The sequence below is a fragment of the Lactuca saligna genome, chromosome 9, assembly GCF_052625555.1.
Source record: "Lactuca saligna cultivar CGN05327 chromosome 9, ASM5262555v1, whole genome shotgun sequence".
NCBI lineage: Eukaryota > Viridiplantae > Streptophyta > Magnoliopsida > Asterales > Asteraceae > Lactuca > Lactuca saligna.
Genome location: NC_136425.1, coordinates 73,191,148 through 73,212,848, shown reverse-complemented (window position 1 = coordinate 73,212,848; position 21,701 = coordinate 73,191,148). Strand labels below are relative to the sequence as shown.

The 21,701-nt window shown below is 33.0% G+C and overlaps 2 protein-coding genes, 1 non-coding gene and 1 pseudogene across 3 annotated transcripts; 2 read left to right on the top strand and 2 right to left on the bottom strand.

The window, feature by feature from the left end:
* The first annotated feature begins 3,801 nt into the window (after positions 1-3,801).
* On the top strand, positions 3,802-5,295 carry LOC145014114 (uncharacterized protein At2g39795, mitochondrial-like). Its single transcript, XM_078972485.1, has 3 exons — positions 3,802-4,173; positions 4,534-4,880; positions 4,956-5,295. The coding sequence occupies exons 1-3, from the start codon at positions 3,892-3,894 to the stop codon at positions 5,113-5,115; spliced, it is 789 nt and encodes a 262-aa protein (XP_078828611.1). The 5' UTR covers positions 3,802-3,891; the 3' UTR covers positions 5,116-5,295.
* A 142-nt stretch (positions 5,296-5,437) lies between these two features.
* LOC145014113 (delta-1-pyrroline-5-carboxylate synthase-like) lies at positions 5,438-10,427 on the bottom strand. The gene is made up of 20 exons (XM_078972484.1): positions 10,141-10,427; positions 9,607-9,678; positions 9,407-9,510; positions 9,186-9,288; positions 8,937-9,098; positions 8,574-8,851; positions 8,327-8,477; positions 7,972-8,136; positions 7,792-7,869; positions 7,612-7,701; positions 7,414-7,500; positions 7,253-7,339; positions 7,058-7,154; positions 6,864-6,967; positions 6,702-6,777; positions 6,480-6,630; positions 6,331-6,399; positions 6,171-6,237; positions 6,019-6,089; positions 5,438-5,901 (listed from the first exon to the last, which is right to left on the bottom strand). Exons 1-20 carry the CDS (start codon positions 10,198-10,200, stop codon positions 5,820-5,822), a joined length of 2,154 nt encoding a protein of 717 aa, XP_078828610.1. The 5' UTR covers positions 10,201-10,427; the 3' UTR covers positions 5,438-5,819.
* A 1,177-nt stretch (positions 10,428-11,604) lies between these two features.
* Positions 11,605-11,678, bottom strand: TRNAV-CAC (transfer RNA valine (anticodon CAC)). Its single transcript has one exon. It is a non-coding gene; the product is annotated as a tRNA-Val (tRNA).
* A 6,287-nt stretch (positions 11,679-17,965) lies between these two features.
* On the top strand, positions 17,966-19,053 carry LOC145016487 (cell division cycle 5-like protein pseudogene; annotated as a pseudogene).
* Positions 19,054-21,701: the final 2,648 nt, after the last annotated feature.

Below are 21,701 nucleotides of genomic sequence, written 5' to 3'. Positions count from 1 at the left end.
AGGCTTGGAAGCCTGGTGAGCATATAGGGTTTTCAACCCACAATAATATAATTATTATATTCAATTATCAAACAATTAACCCAACTACCCATCCCCATTATCTTCTTTACTCATAAGGTTTTACCCTAAGAATCAACTATCCTTCATTCACTCATTCCTAAGGATTGACCTAAGGAATTGGCATGAAGTCCATTGTTGCCAAAGTTTATCTATCAGGTACTAAATCCATAGCTATCAGGTGCTAACTCCATAGTCACCAAGGTTTACTCAACAAGCGCTAACTCCATAGTCGCCAAGGTTTACTCAATAAGCGCTAACTCCATAGTCTCCAAGGTTTACTCAACATGCGTTAACTCCATAGTCACCAAGGTTTACTCAACAAGCGCTAACTCTATAGTCGCCAAGATTTACTCAACATGCGCTAACTCCATAATCGGCAAGGTTTACTTAACATGGATCTTTCATCACACATCAACTATTCCATCTACCCATGTTCTATCCAACATATATGTAGATATAAAATATATGTACAGGTTAACTCATTTAAAACCTATATATATATATATATATATATATATATATATATATATATATATATATATATATAAAACATTCATTCCACCCATCTCAAATAAACAAACAATATATAAACACATAGCACGTATTTCATAGTAAATACTTCGTATTTATGTGTTAGAAGAAAGTAACTACACACTCACACAAAACATATACTTAATACATTCAAACAATACTTGTATTAAAATCGTGTTATGAAAGGGACTACACACTCACTTGATTAGACGATGCTCGGACAACACTATGGTTTGTAAAAATAGTATTCTTCGGTAGATTTGGAAGATCTTCACAAAAACCGACTTCTCGCTGGCAGAGCTTCGGCTCGGGAATTTCACTTCTCGGGATCTTCGGGCTTCAGGACTCGCTTTGGGTCTCGGGATGATACCGGGGCTTCGGGATATTTTTTGCATGCAAAACGATGCAAAAATGAGAGAGAAAGAAAGAAATGAGCAAAGAAACTCGGTTGCACTTGTGTTCTATTTATAGGGGCTGAAACCTCGAGTTACGCTGGGTGTAATCCTCCGTCGACATGTATATTGGCCGTACATCTAGGTACGCTGGGCGTACCTGGTGGATAAGGCCGGATGAGTCATGGGTTTGGTATTATCCGATTTTATAATTAAATAAATATATTTTAATTATTTAAAAACTTCAGAAATTCATATCTTCCTCATACAAACTCCATTTTCGACGTGGTTTATATCCACACGTAGGTGAGACTATACTCTACAACTTTCGTTTAGACTCCGTCAGCTAAATTTGACTTTATTTTTATTATTTATTTTAAGTAGGCTGGGACAGGAAAACTCCATTATAAATTCATAACTTCTTCATCCGACGTCCGTTTTCGTCTGTCTTTTAATCATTGCACTACTAATAACAAGATCTTCGATTATCGTTTAGATTGCTTCGACCAAAAATCACTCGATCTCAAGTTCGAGTTTCGGGTTGCATACTGTTAAGCTGAAACTTAGAAAAATCAGAACTTCTTCATACGAAGTCAGATTTGGGCGTTCTTTTATGCACGCTCTTGGCTTAACGTATTCTACGACTTTAATTTAGATCACTATGGCTAAATATCGTTATAACGTAAATTCACTATTTACGTCACGCTGTGTCGTACCGGTTCTGTCGCGAAACTTCGACACGTCATAAGTTCTTCGTTATAACTCGAATTTCAGCGTTCTTTATATGTACGGAATCCTTGTAACATATACTAAAACTTAGTTAAGATTATTCCTTCAAAATAATCTTCCATAAAAAAGTCATTTTTGACGCTTATTGTCCTTAAATTGACTAGCCCTGATCTACGGGCATTACATTTATCTCCCCCTTAGGATGATTACGTCTCGGAATCATCAACGAAAATAGGACTTGTATAATGATTTCATACATTATCTTTTCATCCTAGGTAATAATCGTAACTTCTATGTTTCTTCGAATGAGTATCTAACTCTTGAACTTCTTCACCGCAGGCGATGCTCAATCTTGCATCTGCCTTTCGTACTATGTTGGACTTTCAATCATATCCTTCAAGTTACAAAATAATTCCTTATTGTGGACTCCTTATTCTTCTTAGGATAAATACATTCATTTATCTATTATAACAGACCGATGGGTCGTGTCCCGATGACTTCTCATCGTAGTCGGACTCAATTTGATATGACCACTAGGGTCGGAATAACAATCATCCTACTAGTCATTACCGAAAAAATGGTAATGACACACTTGAATAAAACAGAATCAGTTACAAGGTTCTTGGTAACCTTGTGACTTTCCCTGATCCAAGCGTGAGTCATGTGCTTCCAGTAGTATAGATCTCTACTATTATTCACACCTAATCATACTCGTCCCAAGTATTGTCTCGCAGTCCCCAAGTCCTAAAATCACAAAATAATTTAACACATATGCATGTGTCCAACTAATCATACTAATTTTCCTAGACTCTACTAAGACTTCTTCCATGTGCATCTTCACTCATTAATATTGTTTTTCTTGTATTATATAAGTGTCAAACAATACTTTTCTTAAGGTTTAAGTTTCATGGTGGCTAAAAGAAATAGTATTAGTGGTTCAAGTCTCATTGTTAAGATTAGGGATGAAAGTGGGTCCAAACCCGGACCTAGAAAACCCGAAACCGGTTAATGAAATTTTGTAGAACTGAAAATCAGACTGGTATATAGGAACCGGTTTTGGTTCAGTTCCGGGTAAAGTGGGTCTAGAACTCAAAAACCTGGAAACATCAAAGTGAGTAGGTTGGAACCAGATAAAGTGAGTTTCGAACCGGAAAACCCGAAAAAAACGGAATTTTTTTTGGCAATTACTTACTATTTAGTGGGTTGAACTTTAAAAAATTTCATATTGATATTCCGACTTTGGAAGACTTAAGTCATTCATTATGAAACCAAAATTGACAAAATTATTATCTAAAATTATGTACAAACTCTAAACTACACTCCGGAAAAAACCACATGTCAATCCAACTTTAAACGAATGAGATATGCATGTGTTAACGTTTCACAAAATACAAAGTACAAAAACAAATAGTTGAAAAGTTGAAAATTTTCAACTTTGATATTCCGACTTCGGAGGACTGTAAGTCATTGAATATTCAACCAAAAATGACAAAATTATAGTCTAAAATCATATACAAACTTAAAACTACAAATTGAAAAAAAAAACGTATGTCAATCCGACTTCAAACAAAATAGATATGCATGTTTTAAAATTTTCACAGAATACAAAAAAGCTAAAAAACTAAAAACTTTCAGCTTTGATATATCGACTTTAGGGGACTGTAAATCAATGAATATAAAACTAAAAATGATAAATTTATAGTCTATATTCATGTACAAAATATGAATTACATGTTGGAAAAAACCATATGTCAATCCAAGTTAAAACGAATGAGATATATACATGTTATAAACGTTTCACAAAAACCGGTTCCGACTGCTAAAAGTGGTTCCGATTCCTAACGTCAGTTCGGGTTCTTAGACCCGGTTTATTCGGACCCAATTAATCCAAACCCAGATTATCTAGAACCCGGATAAAGCAAATTTTAAAACCCAAAACCGAAACCAATTATATATATTTCGATTCCGGTTTTAAATTTCATCCATTAGAATTTAGTGGATTAGTCGTTCAAAAAAAACAATTTTTATATTAAAAAATAAAATCTAACGGCTTGGATTTTCAGTGGAATATACCAGAAGGAACTGGAAGACTTATAGAAGCGCCGCACCCTCGTAAAACCCTAATAACATCGTTAAACCCCCAATTCCAAAAACCCCTTCTCGCCAAAACCTTGAAAAAATGTCTCTCAACACTATACTTCGCCGATCAGCTTCATCAGTCACGCCGATCGCCGCTCGATTTTTGGGCAGTCAAAGAAACTTCCACCACAACTGTGGTGGCGCTCTGTTCACCGCCGTCAATCACACTCGGAACACCATTTCCGATAATAACTTTTTAGTTCCTGCTGTGTCTCGTTTTTCTTACTCGGCTTCTCCTGCTCTGAAACGCCCGAGCTCCGATGAGTCACTCCTCCGAGTTATTGAATCTGAGATCAAATGCTCCGAAGAGAGCTTCGAGGAGGTCAGTTTTCGCATCTTACTTTTATAATTTTTCACTCTTTTGCTATAAATTGTTTATTAAGAAATCAAATCCATACTATTTTGCGTTTAATTGTAGACTTTTCTTATAACATACGGAAGATATTGTATATTCCAACTCAATTGGTGTACGATGTTTCGAAATTAAATCAATCATCGAGTTCGTTTGCAAATCAAACTGATTTCTTACAAAAATTTTAGTGATACATGAAATTCTACATGAAATTTGTAGCATACGAAACTCAAGAACCAATTAGGAGCAATTCAAGTGATATCTCAAATCAAGGATCAACATTCAAACTCCTAACATTTTGCATAATGAAACATAACATGTGTTCTACAGGGTGAAGGTGTTCCAGATGGATTCCCTTTTGAACTTAACGATAACCCTGGGCAACAAACAGTATCTTTAAGCAGAGAATACCAAGGAGAAGCCATCCTCGTTGAAGTTGAACCATCAAGCCTTGTTACAGGTCAGGAAGACGATGAAGACGATGATAAAGATGACAATGATACTGAAAACGACAATCAATCAAGTATCCCAATGGTCGTAAAAGTCTCCAAAACAGGTGGGCCTTGCTTGGAATTTGGTGTCACTGCTTATGCTGATGAGATTGTGATCGATAGCTTATCAGTTAAAGATCCAGACATGACTGATGATCAACTTCCTTATGAAGGGCCAAGATTCGAGTAAGTGTTTGTTTCTTTTTGTGCGTATATAAGTATCTTCATTGGTTTCTAAGATTGTTTGGATTTTGTGTGTAGTGAATTGGATGAGAATTTACAGAAGGCGTTTCATAAGTATTTGGAGATTAGAGGGATTAAGCCAAGTGTGACAAATTTTTTGCATGAGTATATGGTGAACAAGGAGCACAGAGAGTACACGAATTGGTTGAAGAATCTTAAGAAGTTTGTAGAGGCATAAAGAGTATGTTTCTTTTGAATCTATTTTTGATTTTGAAGGGTTTTAGTCTTATGGATGAATTGTTCTTATTAGAATATGAGGGGATATAAAGATGATTATGAGTGATTGAACATTTGAACTCTCATGTCATGTAAGTTAAATGTGGATCATAAATATTCAATGGTTGGGATTGTCTTTTGACATTTGGCTATTTTTACCTGAATAAACCATTTTATATAAACATTTTCATAAACCCATTCAACATGAGTTCAAATGATGTTAAATTCACATAACAATTATTAATGTTATCAAATTATCAAATTAATGTTGGGAAGAAAACAAATTAAATGAAATATAATACGTTGAGAGAGAAACTCGCCTCCATAAGTGAGGATTCAACACGTCTGAACCAATCAAAAGCCTTATGCAAAGTTAAGGAACTTACGTTTTTTTGAACCACAGTGGTTGGAGTGATTCAGTTTTATCAAACAACCACTTGCTCTAAACACACACAAATCCTATTCCTGTTGATGAGACCTAAAACTCAAGCGATTGCGAACACGATTAATGAAATTACTACATTTGATAAGAAAAGAAAAATGCAAAATAACATAGTTCCAAATAACATTTCTAACATTAAATGCTTAAAAATGGTACAACACTCATTTTCAACAAAAAAAAACATGACATTTTTTCCCCAATTTGAGTGTAATATATACCAAATGTTAGGTTTTTTGAGTAAGGTCTTTATGGGTATAGACAACCCCTTTATCACTATCCACCACTTGCCCACTCCCCCTTCCAATCCTAAAAACATTACAACAAAAAAAAAATCATCACTTCATTACAATTACATCATGAAAATAAATAAATAAATAAATAAGAATCAACGTTTTATATTATATGTATGTAATATGTATATACCATCTTGTAGTTAGCAACCCTTCAACTCCAACAGGTCCACGAGCATGAATTCTGCTTGTACTTATACCAACCTGTTTACAATAAAAAATTTAAAAATCATGTCAAAAAAAGAAAATATTATTAACTTATTATAAATTATTAATTTTGAATACCTCAGCACCAAGTCCAAAACGAAACCCATCACTAAATCTCGTACTTGCATTGTGAAACACAACCGCACTTCAAGACAAAAAGTAACAATTTACTTTCATTTTTTTCTGCATTATAATTTTTTTTATTTAATTTCTTTAAATTATTATTAATTTATTATACCTATCAACTTGACGAAGAAAAGCATCTGCAGCTTTATGGTCTTCTGTGACAATACAATCAGTATGTGCACTACAAAAAAATATATATAATATTATATTAAATTAAGAATACCAAAAAAAGATTTTCATCAAAGATAAATAAATACATGCCTTCCATGTTTGTTTATATGATGAATGGCAGCATCCACGTCATCCACAACTTCAATTGTGCAAGACATTGAACTGTATTCATGATGAAGTGAAGAAGCTTCTGGAAGATCTAACAACCACCTTGCTTTTGGACCTCCATAAATATTAATACCTGAAATATATATAATCATGATTAAACTAAAATCATTAATTAAAATTTGGGATATAAATTATAATGTTTACCTTTTGCGTAAAGATCTTTCATAAGCTGATCAGCAATACCATCTTGCAACAAATCCTTATGAAGAAGAAGTGTTTCCTGTTTTAAAAAATAAAAAAATAAAAAATAGAAAATAGAAAACATCATACAATGTTTTCTTATTTAAAAAAAATGAATAGTAATACCATAGCGTTACATGCAGATGGGTAATCTGTTTTTGAATCCAAAACTATGTTTTCTGCCATTTCTATATCAGCAGATTTGTCAAGATAGACATGACAAATTCCATCTGAAAGTTAAAAAAAAAAATAAAAAAAAAAAGATTTATGACATCATCGATGATGTCATCATTAGAAATTAAGATTTAAGATCATCTCACCAGCATGACCTAGAACAGGAATTTTGGTTGAAGATTTAATTTGGGAAACAAGTTTGTTGCTGCCTCTTGGAATCACAAGATCGATTAGATCATCAAGCTGCAGCGGAATCGGAATCAGAATCAGAATCAGAATTAGAATCGGAATCGGAATCGGAATCGGAATCGGAATCCGAATCGGAATCGTGTATTTCAAACCTTAAGGAGTTGAGGAATATGTTCACGAGAAGTCACAAGTCCAATAAGCTCTTTTCCAATTGTTTCCGGGATTACTGAAGTAATAATCTTGAAATTTGAAAAAAAAAAAATTAGCAACAATGAGTTGATTAATTTAGACTGATTGAATTTACTAAAGTAACCTTGTGCAAGATAGCATTGGAGCGTTTGGCTTCTTTTCCCCCTTTAAGTAGGAGCCCATTTCCTGTTCTAATAGCCAATGATGCTATCTGTTAAAATTATATAAAAAATAAAAAAATCAAAGACTTGAATTATCACAAGTGAAAAAATCGGAAAATTATTAACATAGAAAAGGGCTTCCATTTATATAATGATAATACCTGGACTAGTGCCTCAGGGCGAGACTCGAAGATAACAAGAAGAACCCCCAAGGGCGATGTCGTCTTTTCCAATATAAATCCATCTGAAATCTGAATTTTGAGTAGCAAACAATATTTGAAATGCATAAAGTAAAATATGTTTTCCTTATTTTTATAGAAACCAGAATACCAATTTTATACCTCTGTCCTTTTTAATATTTGTCCAATTGGTTCTTCTATATTTGCAAGCACACGTATTGCATTTGCAAGACTACCAACCTATAAAAAAAAAATTATAAATTTATCCTTTAAGATTCAAGAAGGAATATTAGAGTTCTCATCAAAAAAATATATATATAAAAAAATTCAATCATGACTTACCTTTCTAGGCTTCAAAGACAATCGAGAGATCAATGATGTTTCATATCCAAAATCTTTTGCACTATTTATATCGGCTTTATTTTCATTTATAATCACTTTCTCATTTGCCTCTAAAGCATCCGCTATATCCAATAAAATCTTGCTCCTTTCTTCTGAAGAAATAGCCTGCAATTAAAATGGAACAAAAAGTTATTCTCCCAGCAACCCCTGGCCCACACTGTCCTGTCATGTCATGTACCAGGAGCATCATGTGAGATGTAGATCAGGTACACAGTAGCTTTGTATCCACATTGGAATTAAAAATCTTATACTGCAACTGCTGAGACTTAAACCCTTAACCAAATGTGGGGCCCACCTGAAGGCGCCTAGAACTATCTCTTGCAGCAATTGCCATCTCACGTGCATTTAGCTCTTTACTTGACATCCATGTATGAGCATCTCTATGGAAGAGTGTACCAATTTTTTGTCCTCCAAGAACTCTAACAATATTATCTCCCGAAAACCCACTTCAAAGACATTATAATAATATAATTATATAAGTAATTAAATTCTTTTTGGTTATGAGTTAAAAAAAAAAAAAAAAAAAAAAAAAAAGAATAAACCTTGTTATAACAACAGGGATGCCACCATTGGAGGCATAGACAGCAGCTTTGACTTTAGCAATCATGCCACCTCTTCCCAACCTTGACTTATCACCAAATGTAATTGTGTTCTCAAGTTTCTCTTTAATGTATGTATGAATCAACTTTGACTTAGGGTCACTAGGGGGCCCACTATACAAACCATCTACATCACTTAGCAACACAAGAAGATCGGCTTTTAGCTCCAAAGATAGTAAAGCTGCTAAACTATCATTATCCCAGAATATACCAGAAGAATCCTACAAGAAAATAATTTCACATACATAAAGAAAACTGTCACTCTCAGAGTTCAGGGTTTAGGGTTTAGGGTTTTGAACAATGCACCTCGTATGGAGCTTTTCTGGTGCTCACGGCGTCGTTTTCATTAAATATGGGAATAACTTTTAAAGATAATAAAGAAATAACGGTTTCCGTAAGTTGCTTTCTAAATTCCGGGTTTTTAAAGTCGTTATCAGTGACAAGAAGCTGAGCTGGTGTCACATCTAGCTGTAAAAGTGTAAGTTCTTTTTAAGTTGTATTGTATATATCATAAGTTAGTAGTAAAAGAAAATAAAATGGAGAAATGGAATTGACCTGGCTAAAAAATGTATCATAAAGTGCCATGAGACCGTTTTGTCCAACAGCTGCACATGCCTTTCCATCAATTTCAACGTGTGGTTTCTCAACCTCACCAAACCTTTAAGAAAGAATAAATGTAAACAGATCCAAAAGATTTACATATTGATAATACATATAATAATGTGATATATATAGTAAAATAAATTAGTGAAAAATAATAAGATATATATAAGTACATGCTGTTGACTAATTTTCTGTGTTTAAGGCGTTGTCTACCAGCCCCAACAGCACCTGATGAGACCAAAATAACCTCAAATCCTTGAGAGTTTAATGCTTGAATCTGAAGTTAGGATTTGATAAATCACAATGAGTGTTTTTAAAACTTTTTAGAAAGAAAATGGAAATTTTAAAGGAATGTTGATTATAAGTTTATAACCTGCTCACAGAGTGCCCCTAATCTTCCAAGTGCAAGTCTTCCATCGTTTTGGGTGACAACAGCAGTCCCCACCTTAATTCCAAACCATAATCAGTTCATAATTTTCAAATTTCATCAAAAATACACACGAATATGTAAACACATTGATGTTAGAAGAGTTGCACACAATCAAAACCTGAACCAAACGACAAAAAATAGGAAGAAGTTGAAGTTAACTCTATCAGAAAATTTCACGATTAACCCAATTTCAAGGTCTTATTTCACATTCCCATACTCATTTTCAGTAGATTCTTCATCTCAATTCAACAGTAAACACGAGAACGAAAACTTCTTAACTTGAAACACGAAAGAAATAAGCCTATATCCGCTAATAGAAACTTACATTGCTATAGAATTCACACACACACACAGACACAAAATGAAATAAAACAGCCACAGGTAACAAATTTGACGAACATTACGTGAAAAAACTTATGTAATTTAAGAATCATGTATAAATTGAGGCGATAATAAATGTAATTAAGTAATGGTGACCTTGATGACGATTCGCTTAACATCCTTAAGAAAAGCACGATTTGGATCAACTGCTTCCATAGTCAAGAGGTTAAGCTCGTATAAAAGTAGCTCTTGTCGTAGGGTTTGTAGTTTCCCGCGTATAGTTACAGAGGAAGGTTTTATATAGAGAGAGAGCAGAGAAGAAAACCATGAAAATGGGGGCAAGCTCTGAGACTCTGAGTCGTGTGCTCAAATTATATGGGGAGTAGGACTATAACTGAAACGGATACAGCTGTCGGAGTTGACCCGGATGAGTCATCTCAGGAGATACCTGACGTGGACATGATATGGCGTTGTGAAGGAAAAAGGAGGGATTTATTTTTGTTCTTTTTGTCGTTTATTTTTTGGTTCAACGTGCAGCGCAAGTTTATATTTTAGATCCGGGTTTTTTTTTTCTTTAAATCACTCAAAGTTATGTTTTTCTTTTTCTTTTTCTTTTTCCTTTTCAAATAAGCAGGGTTTTTATTTATTTATTTTTATTCTTATTTTTCTGATGCAAAAACAGCTGAATTTTTTTTGGTTAAAAGCAGTACAACTCTTTATGAATGTTATACAAATCGAGATCGGTGCTCTCGCAGTTGTAGGTAGACATGGACTTGGTCAAGGAAAAAACTTTAAAGTAAAATTTTAAATTTATTTATTTTCCAGCAATTTGTTATTTTAATATTAACGATTTTGATTTTATTCTCAAATTTATTTCATCTTGCTTTAAAATTTATTGGGAATTGTATGGTATACTTTTTGATAGAAGACTTAGATCCCGTTTGATACACATCTTTTCAGGTTCAAACAGATTTTTCGGACTGAATGGACTGGAAAGATTGTTTAATTTGCACAAAAGAATGAGTCTTTCCCGATAAGATATGTCTTTTCCAGTAAGTCTTAAAATCATGTTTTTGTGTCTGAATGGGTTGAAAAGACAATTATACACCAAACCCCGCCTATTTCTTTTTTTATTGGATTATTAATTTTTTTTAAATAACTTTTTTTAAAATTATTTTTTATTGAATTATTATTTTTTTTCATCATTCAGCACAGTCAATCAGATGTACAATCAAACAGCATGGTTTTCTTTCCTAATCAGAAAACTTTTCCAGACAGTACTTACCAGACAGAAATTATCAAACAAGACCATACGCAAAAAAACAATTGTTGAAGCAGTTGAAAATAATCAAAATATATATGATGAAACGCTAGCCTTAAATTAAAAAAAAAATGATTTTAGTAATGTTAAAAAAAATGATTTTAGTAATGTTAATGTTTTTGTGGAAGAGCTTTAATTATCTAGAAACTGATAAGTTATTTAAAAAAACATAATATATAATTCGATAGTAAAACTAAATAAACAAAAAAACATATATATAATCGTTAATTAACATAATATATAATTCGATAGTAAAACTAAATAAACAAAAAACCATATATATAATCGTTAAAAAATTATGTCTGAGCCCGGGTTCGAACCGGGGACCTCTAGTGTGTGAGACTAGCGTGATAACCGACTACACCACCCAGACAGTTTTAGTAACTTCAGAAATGTGATAAACTCAACCTTACGTATTACATGCAACGCTTACTTTTACACGTATAGTAAATTCTAATGCAAAGCAATCACTTACTTTGTTCGGTTTGGTTTTTTATATAAATAAATTACATTATGATAGTTAAAAAATATTTCACTCCATTTAGTTCCAATCAAAATTCAAAAGCCCATGGATACAAAATATATAGAGAATTGATATTGCAATTTAACTATTATCAAATTGTTTTCATACAACTTTTACCCAAATAAAAATTGTTTTAGAGAAATTTTTCGTGGTTTTAGAAAGCTCTACGGGTCATTCTTATTATTTTTATTTTTTTTAAACCAGTAAATATAATGTACTTCTAAACCTCCGACATCAAAGAGGGGGACATCACCTGATATCACTAGACTATAAGCCCTTTGGTTTCAAAAGTTGCACAAATCGTCATTTTGCGTCACACCGTTTTTTAAGCCATTTACTCTAGTTAGGTTGTCACAGATTCAAGTTCGACACTACTTTTTGACTATGTGTCGTCTTGAGGCCCCCCATAAACACGAAAACTAGCACTCTTAGATACACATGCAAACTAATTTCATCATGCCATTTAGTCATTAGAGAAACAAGACTAACACTTGATTAGTTGTGTCTAACCCGCTACAATCCCCTTCATTGTCAAGCTCTTTAGAGACTCCGTCAAACGACATCGACTAGACTAATAAACTTCATTGGTCTAGCTGCCCCCATTTAAAGTCAGTGAAAAGCTAATCTTGCATGGGTTTCATCTCATTGGTCTCGACGGTCGCGTTATAATAGGCTTGTGACAAATCATATATGTGTAATTTAATCTTGTCCTTTTAGATGCATAGTAATTTTGATTAGACACGATTTCTCAGAATCCATTCCTAAATTGTCTTTAATCAACTTCCCCTACTAAGAAACTCACTATTTATACTCGTCCTCCATCTGTTCTCGATTAATATACACAACAAAGAAAAATCCCAACTAAGCACTTAGGGTTTTCCTATCAGGGGTGTTAGCTGAATTGGAAAAGATATGACGCCGATTTCTATGGGGAGGATGCGACACTAAGTCTAAAATCCACTGGGACTCGTGGGACAAAGTAACAACTTCAATTGACAAAGGAGGATTGGGTGTAGGGTCCCTCCGTTCGCTCAAGGTTGCACTTATTGTTAAGTGGTGGCGGAGGCTGAGAGTAGATCAGTCATCTCTTTGGGGTTGAGTCATCAGTGGTATTCACAAGCTTAGCAAAAAGGCTGCTGACCAAATGTCAAGGTCAACCATTAATGGTGTATGTAAAAATATCGTTGGGATATTATCCATTCTTCAGAAGTCAGGAATTAATTCCAATGACATTCTAAAAAAAACGGTGGGATCAGGTCCATGCACTCTTTTCTGGCAAGATGTTTGGTCGGGTAACGTCGCACTCAAATCAAGATACTCTGAGTTATATAACATTGAATCAAATAAGCATTGTTCTGTTATGGATCAAGTTAAAACCAGTGGCTTTGAGTGGGATTGGAAAGCAGACAGAATGGCGGCACATTTAAATTAGAATCTAGCACATTTGACCTCTGACATCAGTTCGTTCTCCCCAAGCAATGAACCAGACATGTGGAGATGTAATCTTGGGATAGATGGTCTGTATACTGTCGAGGCCCTCCACAAGAAACTAGACAATTTCATCCCTCCTCTACCAGGTATTAAACCCGAATGGATGAAGGAGGTCCCTCTGAAAGTAAATTGTTTTATTTGGAGGGCAAAATAGGGAAAAATACCTTCAGTTATGTAATGTCCGTAGATCCGGGCTAGTCACTTTAGAGATAATGAGCGTCAAAAATGACTTTTTGATAGAACATTATTTAAAATAAATAATATTAACCAAGTTATAGTATATGTCACAAAGGTTCTGTAGAGATAAAGAATGTTGAAATCTGAGTTATAACGAAGAAGTGATGACCCGTCGAAGTTTTACGGCAAAACCAACGCGACACCGGGAATCGTAAAAAGTGAATTTACGACAAAATACTTTCTAGCCTTAGCGTTCTAGACGAAAGTCACAGTATATGTTAAACTGCGAGCGTGCATAAAAAAACGTCTAAATCTGACTTCGTATGAGGAAGTTATGATTTTTCTAAGATTTAGCATAGCAGTGCACAACCTGAAATTCAAATTTTAGATCGGTCGATTTTCAGCCAAAATAATCTAAACGAGAAATGAAGATATCGTTAATAGGAGTTAAACAATAAAAATACAGATGAAAATAGAGCTCGTATGCGAAGGATATGGACGAAACTTAGTCTCTACTTTTCGAGCACGACAAATTCGATACAGTTTCGTAGATTTAAGATAGAATGAGAATTAGCCAACAGGATATAAATAAAAATTGTAGTACGCGTAAATACCAACGCGTGGATATAAACAACGTCAAAAACGGAGCTCGTATGTTAAAGATATGGACGAAACTTAGTCTCTACTCTTCGAGCGCGGCGAATTCAAATACAGTTTTGTAAATCTGAGCTACAATGAGAATTAGCCGACGGGATCTAAATGAAAGTTGTAGTACTTGTAGATACCAATGTGTGGATATAAATAACATAGAAAACGGAGCCCGTACACGGAAGATACGGACGAAGCTTACGGGTTACTCTACGATAAAATCCCTATAAATAAGAGATGAACTATTCATAATTTCTTCACACCATAAGCCTTTCTTTCTCTCTCTAACTTCTCTCTAGCCTCCCTAAACCCCTCCCAAGTCTAGGGAACCTCCCTAGCACAAGAAGGAAACCCCGAAGCGCTCGACGGCTCCGAGAAGAAGAGCTTTCGGTTCGGAAATGCTGCTCCAGCGAAGTCCGATTTTTTTTTTAATAAAAATCCGCTGTAAGTGAGCTACGCCTACACTATTTCTAATATAGTTTTTATTTAAAATATAGTAATGTTATTAGGACCTTATAATAATTATTTGGGCTATTATTATTAGTTATATAAGTGTCGTTATAATATCTTTTTAACCACTCGCGGTACAGGGAATCTGGTTTAAAGGACCGCATAGGGTTGTTGGATTTTAGAAGTGCTATATGCCAAAATGGTCCTACCCTCCGGTGTTTTATGTCTGACCCTTGTCTCTACATAGTGGTTGGAAAATATTATTTAAATGCTTATAATAATAATAATAATGCTAAAACTAATAATTAGTCACAGTAAATATTAAACTAAAATCTAGTGATAATAATACTAGGTTTTGTCGAAAGAAATTATATTGTTAAGAAGCGAAGCGCTGTCCGAGTTAGGAATAATCACTTTAACAAGTGAGTGCATAGTTACTTTCATCTTACACATAGATATGAAGTATTTTATATAAATTACGTACCATGTGTGCATATTATCTGGATACTTGTTGTCTATTCTGGATGAATGATTTTATACATGTTTTAAAGGATTTAAACTATATATTTATTTTATATCTAGAAATATGTTGGGATAAAATATGGGTAGATGAAATAGTTGATGTGTGATGAAATAAAATGATGAGAGATAGGTGGTGATAATTAGGTGAGGATAGATAGGTGATGATGAATCGGTGATGTAGGATGAAAGATACTATAATCTTGTCTGACAATTTGGAGATGTAGTCATCTACCAGAGTATAGATGGCGACCACGGCCTATTAAAGAGACAACCCCGTGGAAACACCAGTAGGCTCATAACCTGTAGGTGATGAATTACGAGTTCATGCAATGTTGTAACTACATATTTATGCGATGATACTCTAACCCCTTACTATGAATTACGAGTTCAAGCGATGTTGTAACTACATATTAATGCGATGATAACCTAACCCTTGTTGGGCATGTATTGAGGGAGTAACCCCTGAATCAATACTGTCTATGTGATGTAGGCGATGATCCTTAGGGAGTGTCCTTAGGAACAAACATATAAGGAAATGCGATGTAAGGAGATGAGAGGTAAATATGATGTAAGAGACGACCCTTAGGATAAATCCTTAGGGAAGGTACTTGGGAATAAAGAAGATAATGAGGATGGGTAGTTGGGTTAATCGTTTGATGATTAAACATAATAATTATATTATTGTGGGTTGAAAACCCTATATACTCACCAGGTTTCCCAACCTGAACCACTCAGTTTACTTGTATCACAGGTGACGATGTGAAGTTACATTACACTGAGAGATTAAGGAGATATAGATCACTAGTGTAAATGAATGTAAGTTCTGTTTATGCTTATGTTTCTGTATTAATGATGACATCCCAAATGTTTTAAAAGGAATAAACATGCATTTCTTTGGAAATGGTTTGATAATGAAATTATCATGTTTTTCTAGGAACAAATTCCGCAATGTTTTTATTGAAAGAGATACTCTGATTTTTATAAAGCATAAACAAAATCAGTCTTTTCTGGTCGTGAAAATGGGGATGTCACAAGTTACAGCTCTATGGGTGTCATACAATCATTGGTGACATACAATCATTGGTGTTCCTTTGGCTGAAACATAGGGTTTCTATGGGTGTCATTAGGTGGTGCGATTGAGGGATGTCCGCTTTGGCTTGTCTGTAACTTATACACTTCCATTTTCCTTTTTTTTTTTTAATCTGTACTTGCTTTGCTGTTGGTTCATCTAACTTCTTGCTAGGTGATGCCCATTTATAAAACTGTTTAGCCATATCCAAAAAAACTTAGGGTTTTCAATCTTTGGTTATCACGCGTAATGGTTTCATAGTATTGAATGTTCGTGGCAATGAGTAAACGTGTGACTTTTGGTCAAACACATGGACCATTTATGTAATTTTGTCTTTTATTTATGGTTAATTATGTATCTACTTAGAGTTTGTTACTAAACATGTCTACCTTAATAAATAAAAATGATTTTGCCACATGTCATCTTCTACTTTATTTTGACACTTGTCATTTTTTAGATTTTTTGAATTATTTAATATCCACTTGTCATTTTTATAGTTTTTTCTTTTTTTATTCAAATCTCACATATTAAATGTCACCTCATATTAATTAATTTTATAAATATATCAATTAATGTAGTAATAACTTTCTATTTTTTTATTCTTCTTTCTATTAATATATTAAGTGTATATTAATGTAGATAGTATATTCCATTTGTGAATTCATATTAATTAATTGTATTAGTATATATTAATTTAGACCAAATTACATAAATAGTCTATGCGGTTTACCAAAATGTCACAAACTCAATCGTTATTTATTTTTTATGAACATGGTTTTTGTGGTTACCAAAACTTTCTTTGAATTAACACGTGTAATATACGGGTTTCACACCTAGTATTAATGATTCTTGATGATTAAAAGATAATCCACGGAATAATCTATTCTAAAAAAAGAAACACGCCACATTGCTCCTAATGTATTGTATACCAAAAAAAAAAACTTTATTTGAATGATATAAATATAATAGGAACAAATAAAAATATGATTATAGTTAGATTTGTCATAATATACTTATAAATATCATGTTGTTGAAATGAATGTATGATGTTGTGATAAAAAGAAGTTCAAAATAGGATGTTATACTCTAGATAATAAGGTTGTTTTACAAGTATGATGTTGTAATAAAAAGAATCTCACCCAATGGGTATTACAGGATTTATTCAATTTCAAACACCCCTCACTAATTTAGGAAAACGATTGCTTCCTCGGCAAGTATGTTTGGAAGCTTTTTCGGCAAGTTGATTTAGGAGAAGACACGGTTTCTCTTTCCGAGTTTCTCAACAGTTATTTGATCATCTATAAATTCTGTGAACGCTTGCTCACTCTCAAAGCGCCTTTCTTCAATTATCCTTTTCTAATAATCGCGACTCTCAATTCTGAAATATTACAACATCACAGTCACAATTCCATTCCGATGTAAGTTTCTTTGTTTAATTTAATTAAATAACTGTTGATTTATTAATCGTTTTATTAATCGTTAAATGTTGATCTGTTTAATTCTTCTACTTTTTCAAAGAGTCAAAGAATTCGATAATTTGACTTGAGTGATAACGATAAGTGTTCCATCATGTGATTAGGGCTTTTTTTATTTGTTTAATCGTGACTCTCTCACAGCCACACTTTGTTTTTACTTTAACTTGTTGTCTATGAGAATATGCTAATTGTTAAGCTGTGTAAATTATGTAATGAGGAGACATGAATATGCTAATCGTTAAGTTGCATACGTAATTCTTTTTATAGATCTGGGAGTGATCAAAAGGTAGAAAAAGAGGAGGAAGATGAAGATAATGGTAAAGGAAGGTAGTTGGACGAATACAGAGGATGAGATCCTCAGGGTTGCTCTTTTGAAATATGGAACCAACGAATGGTCTCGTATCTCTTCATTACTCGATCATAAATCCGCTACGCAGTGTAAAGCACGTTGGTATGAATGGCTTCATCCCTCCATTAAAAAGGTATGCAATTTGTTCGAAAGAATTTATGTGTTAGGTCACTAATAAATAAATCCTTATTATTTGTTATTTCTGTAGAACCTTTTGATCAAATCCTGATTGTCTTTTTTTTTTTTTTGGAACCTTTACAGATTGAATGGACTAGAGAAGAAGAAGAGAAGCTGCTTCATCTTGCTAAGCTCATGCCCTCTCAATGGAGAATAATCGCTCCTATTGTGGGATGCACTCCGTCACAGTGCCTCGAACATTACGAGAAACTTCTAGATGAAAACTTTGAACCAAGAAAACTACAACCCGGAGAGATCGACCCAAACCCAGAATCAAAACCTGCTCGACCCGGCCCAGTTGACATGAATGAAAATGAAAAACAAATGGTTTCAGAAGCACGGGCTCGTTTATCCAACACCAAGGGAAAAAAGGCCAAAAGGAAGGCCCGGGAAAAGCAGCTTACAGAAGCTAGACGCGTTGCTTGTTTGCAAAAGAGGAGAGAATTGAAGGCGGCCGGAATTGATAACCGGAATTGGAACGGGAAAAGGAATAGGAATGGAATCGACTACAATGCTGAGATTCCGTTGGAGAGAAGGCCACCACCTGGATTTTATGATGTGGCTGGTGAAAGTTTGTTGATTGGTGAACAACGTAATAAATTCCCGACAACGATTGAGGAACTTGAGGGTGAAAGGAGGATCGATAAAGAGGCGCGTTTGAGAAAACATGAGATTGAAAGGATCAAATTATCACAAAGGAAAGATGCTCCATCTGCTATATTTCATGCAAAAACACTAAATGATTTGGAATCCGTTAGAAAAAGGCCGAAAATGAACCTCCCGACGCCACAAATTTCAGATTATGAATTACAACATATGGAAAAATTCGGTCTTCAAGATTTCAGCCATGGATTTTCATCTTTTTAATTGTAATTTTCATACTGTAATTAGCGATTGTTGCGAATGCTTGCACATATTGGAAGGGTATAATATGATTGTGTAGGTCATTTTTATTAAATCCAAAGGTTTTAATTAAATATAAATCCATGATATGTGCGCCTATAGTTTCACATGATTGTTAAGCTTCGTATTTCTTTTGGTTTTAACAACATTTAATGGATAAATTTAATCGGTGATCAATGATTATTTGTAACGGTTGTTTAATAATGCTTTATCATCTTTCGTAGTAAATATCACCCTCAATCATGAGTGCATTTTTTTAGATTTCACTTAAAATTTGGGCATTTAATTCATTTTTTTATATTTACGTTTAGCTTATTTTCATATTAATAATAAGTTGTTATATAAATTTTTATTAATATGTACATATTTTTTTTATCGTTTATTTGTCAATTAACTGCGATTTCATCACAATTTTGTATTAGTTTTATTATTAACTTAAAAATATTAATTTTTTTAAAACACTACAACACAACATTTTTCATATATTTTATAAGTTATATAAGACTCAAATTCATTATGTCATGTCCGCAACATAAAAGTAAAAGAAACTTATAATTCTATTCCAAGATAGTATAGTATTAAAACAAATGCAAGGTCTCAATTTCTTTCTTATTAAATAACAAACTAATGTTAAGGTAAATATCAAAACATAATATAATTATTTATTAATACGAGAGATTCTAACATAAAATAACAACCTAATTCAGTATTAGTTGTTGATAGAGTTCATGCGATAAGTTAAAGGCGCATGACTTTTATAACCGTATGTAACTATATAATAACTGCCATAAATCTTAATAGATATTTTGATCTAATAGTTTTGATGTTAGTTATATGGTTAGATCATATAACTTTTTTTTGAACTTCTTCAGATCAAGATAATCAACATCATTTTAACTAATAAGTAGTGTAATTAAGTGTTACAAAACAAATGTTGGTACATAAATTTGTTGGAAATTTTTTAATATTTATATTTTTACTAATTTTGGACATATATGAATATATATACATATGTTGTATATATAATTAAATTCTAAATAAGTTTGTGTTATCCTTCGTGAGAACTTCGAAAAGATATATTATACGTTCAAAATGAAGTATTTAACCTAATAAATGAAAATGATTTTTGCCACATGTCATGTTTTCTATTCATTTGCCACATGTAATTTTGTGGGATTTTTTTGAATAAAATTAATTCCACATGTCAATTTGTGGTGTTTTTGTGATAAATGATTAATTAATGTAATTAATGTATTTATTTGATTAATATGCTATATTTCCAAAAATGAAGAATATATATGGTATATTTCCCTTACTTTCCTAATATGTCATCAAAATTTATTCTACCAATCTAAAATTCACACTAATCCTATATCCTTTCCAAAATAATACAATATTTCTTATATGATATTTCAACTTACCATATAATTAATCACGCATATTATTTCAATTTCACATCACATACTACTTACTTTTCCTACAAGGAAATGTGATTTGAATTATTCAATGGACTTCAAGCCATTGTATCAAAACATTAACTATTAAAATAAAGGTTAAAAAGTAACATAATAATATTTTGTTTCCTATTAATCTAAATGTTTTTTTACAAAGATAGGTGCAAAAGTGATTAGTCACCAAAATGGTCAATACTTCTTATAAGGACGTAATATATATTGTTGAAATGTTAGTATTACAATGAATATTTTGTGAAGTAATTTCCTATAAACATATCTCTTTTCCAAAACAGAATGTGAATGAATCAAAATGAATTTGTGTTGGAGATTATTTATGCTCTATATGAATTTCATCCAATATTACTGGAAAGAGTATAAAACTACCTCTTAAACCCTTATAACCATTTTTTTTTTTATTTTTTTAATATCTTAATATTTAATATTTTATTAATCAACTCGTGTAATGCACGAGTCTTACACCTAATTTTTCTAACAAATGAAAGATTTTATCAGAAACTACTCAACTAACAAGTAGAAAATTACATAATAATTAATACAATTCAAGGGGTTTTGTAACCATGAAATCCAAGGAAGTTAAAGTTTTTTGTTCCTTGAGCTAAGCCAATCAAAAGTCAACATCAATGTTACACCTAATTAACTTCTCCAACCAAGAACCCACCTTCCACCGAGAGCTCCCACTCCAACCTGTTACTAAATATGTTAGTAAACTTATAAGTTATTATTAAATACACTCATTTATGGTAGTAACAGCTGTTTTGTTGCCAAATTAGGCTAACAAATTGTTTGTTTTTGCTTGATAAGGTACTAAAAAATTCATTCCAATTTACGTAACAAACTATTTTGTTGTCAATTTGATTTTGTCACTAAACTTAATTTTATTTGTCATTCAAGTCTCTCTCTCTCTCTCTCTCTCTCTCTCTCTCTCTGGTAGAGAGACGTATTATCTAAGTTTGATTATCGGATGCTATTCTCAAGAGGGACGACCTTAACAATGTCTATTTTGATGCGTACTGTCAGTTATCAAGTCGGAAACCCTCCAATGCTTAATCCTACGTACACTCGAGATCCTTAACTAATCTGGTGTGATGATCACTATTGGTATCATCATTACTCCCCAAAATTATGACATGTCATGGC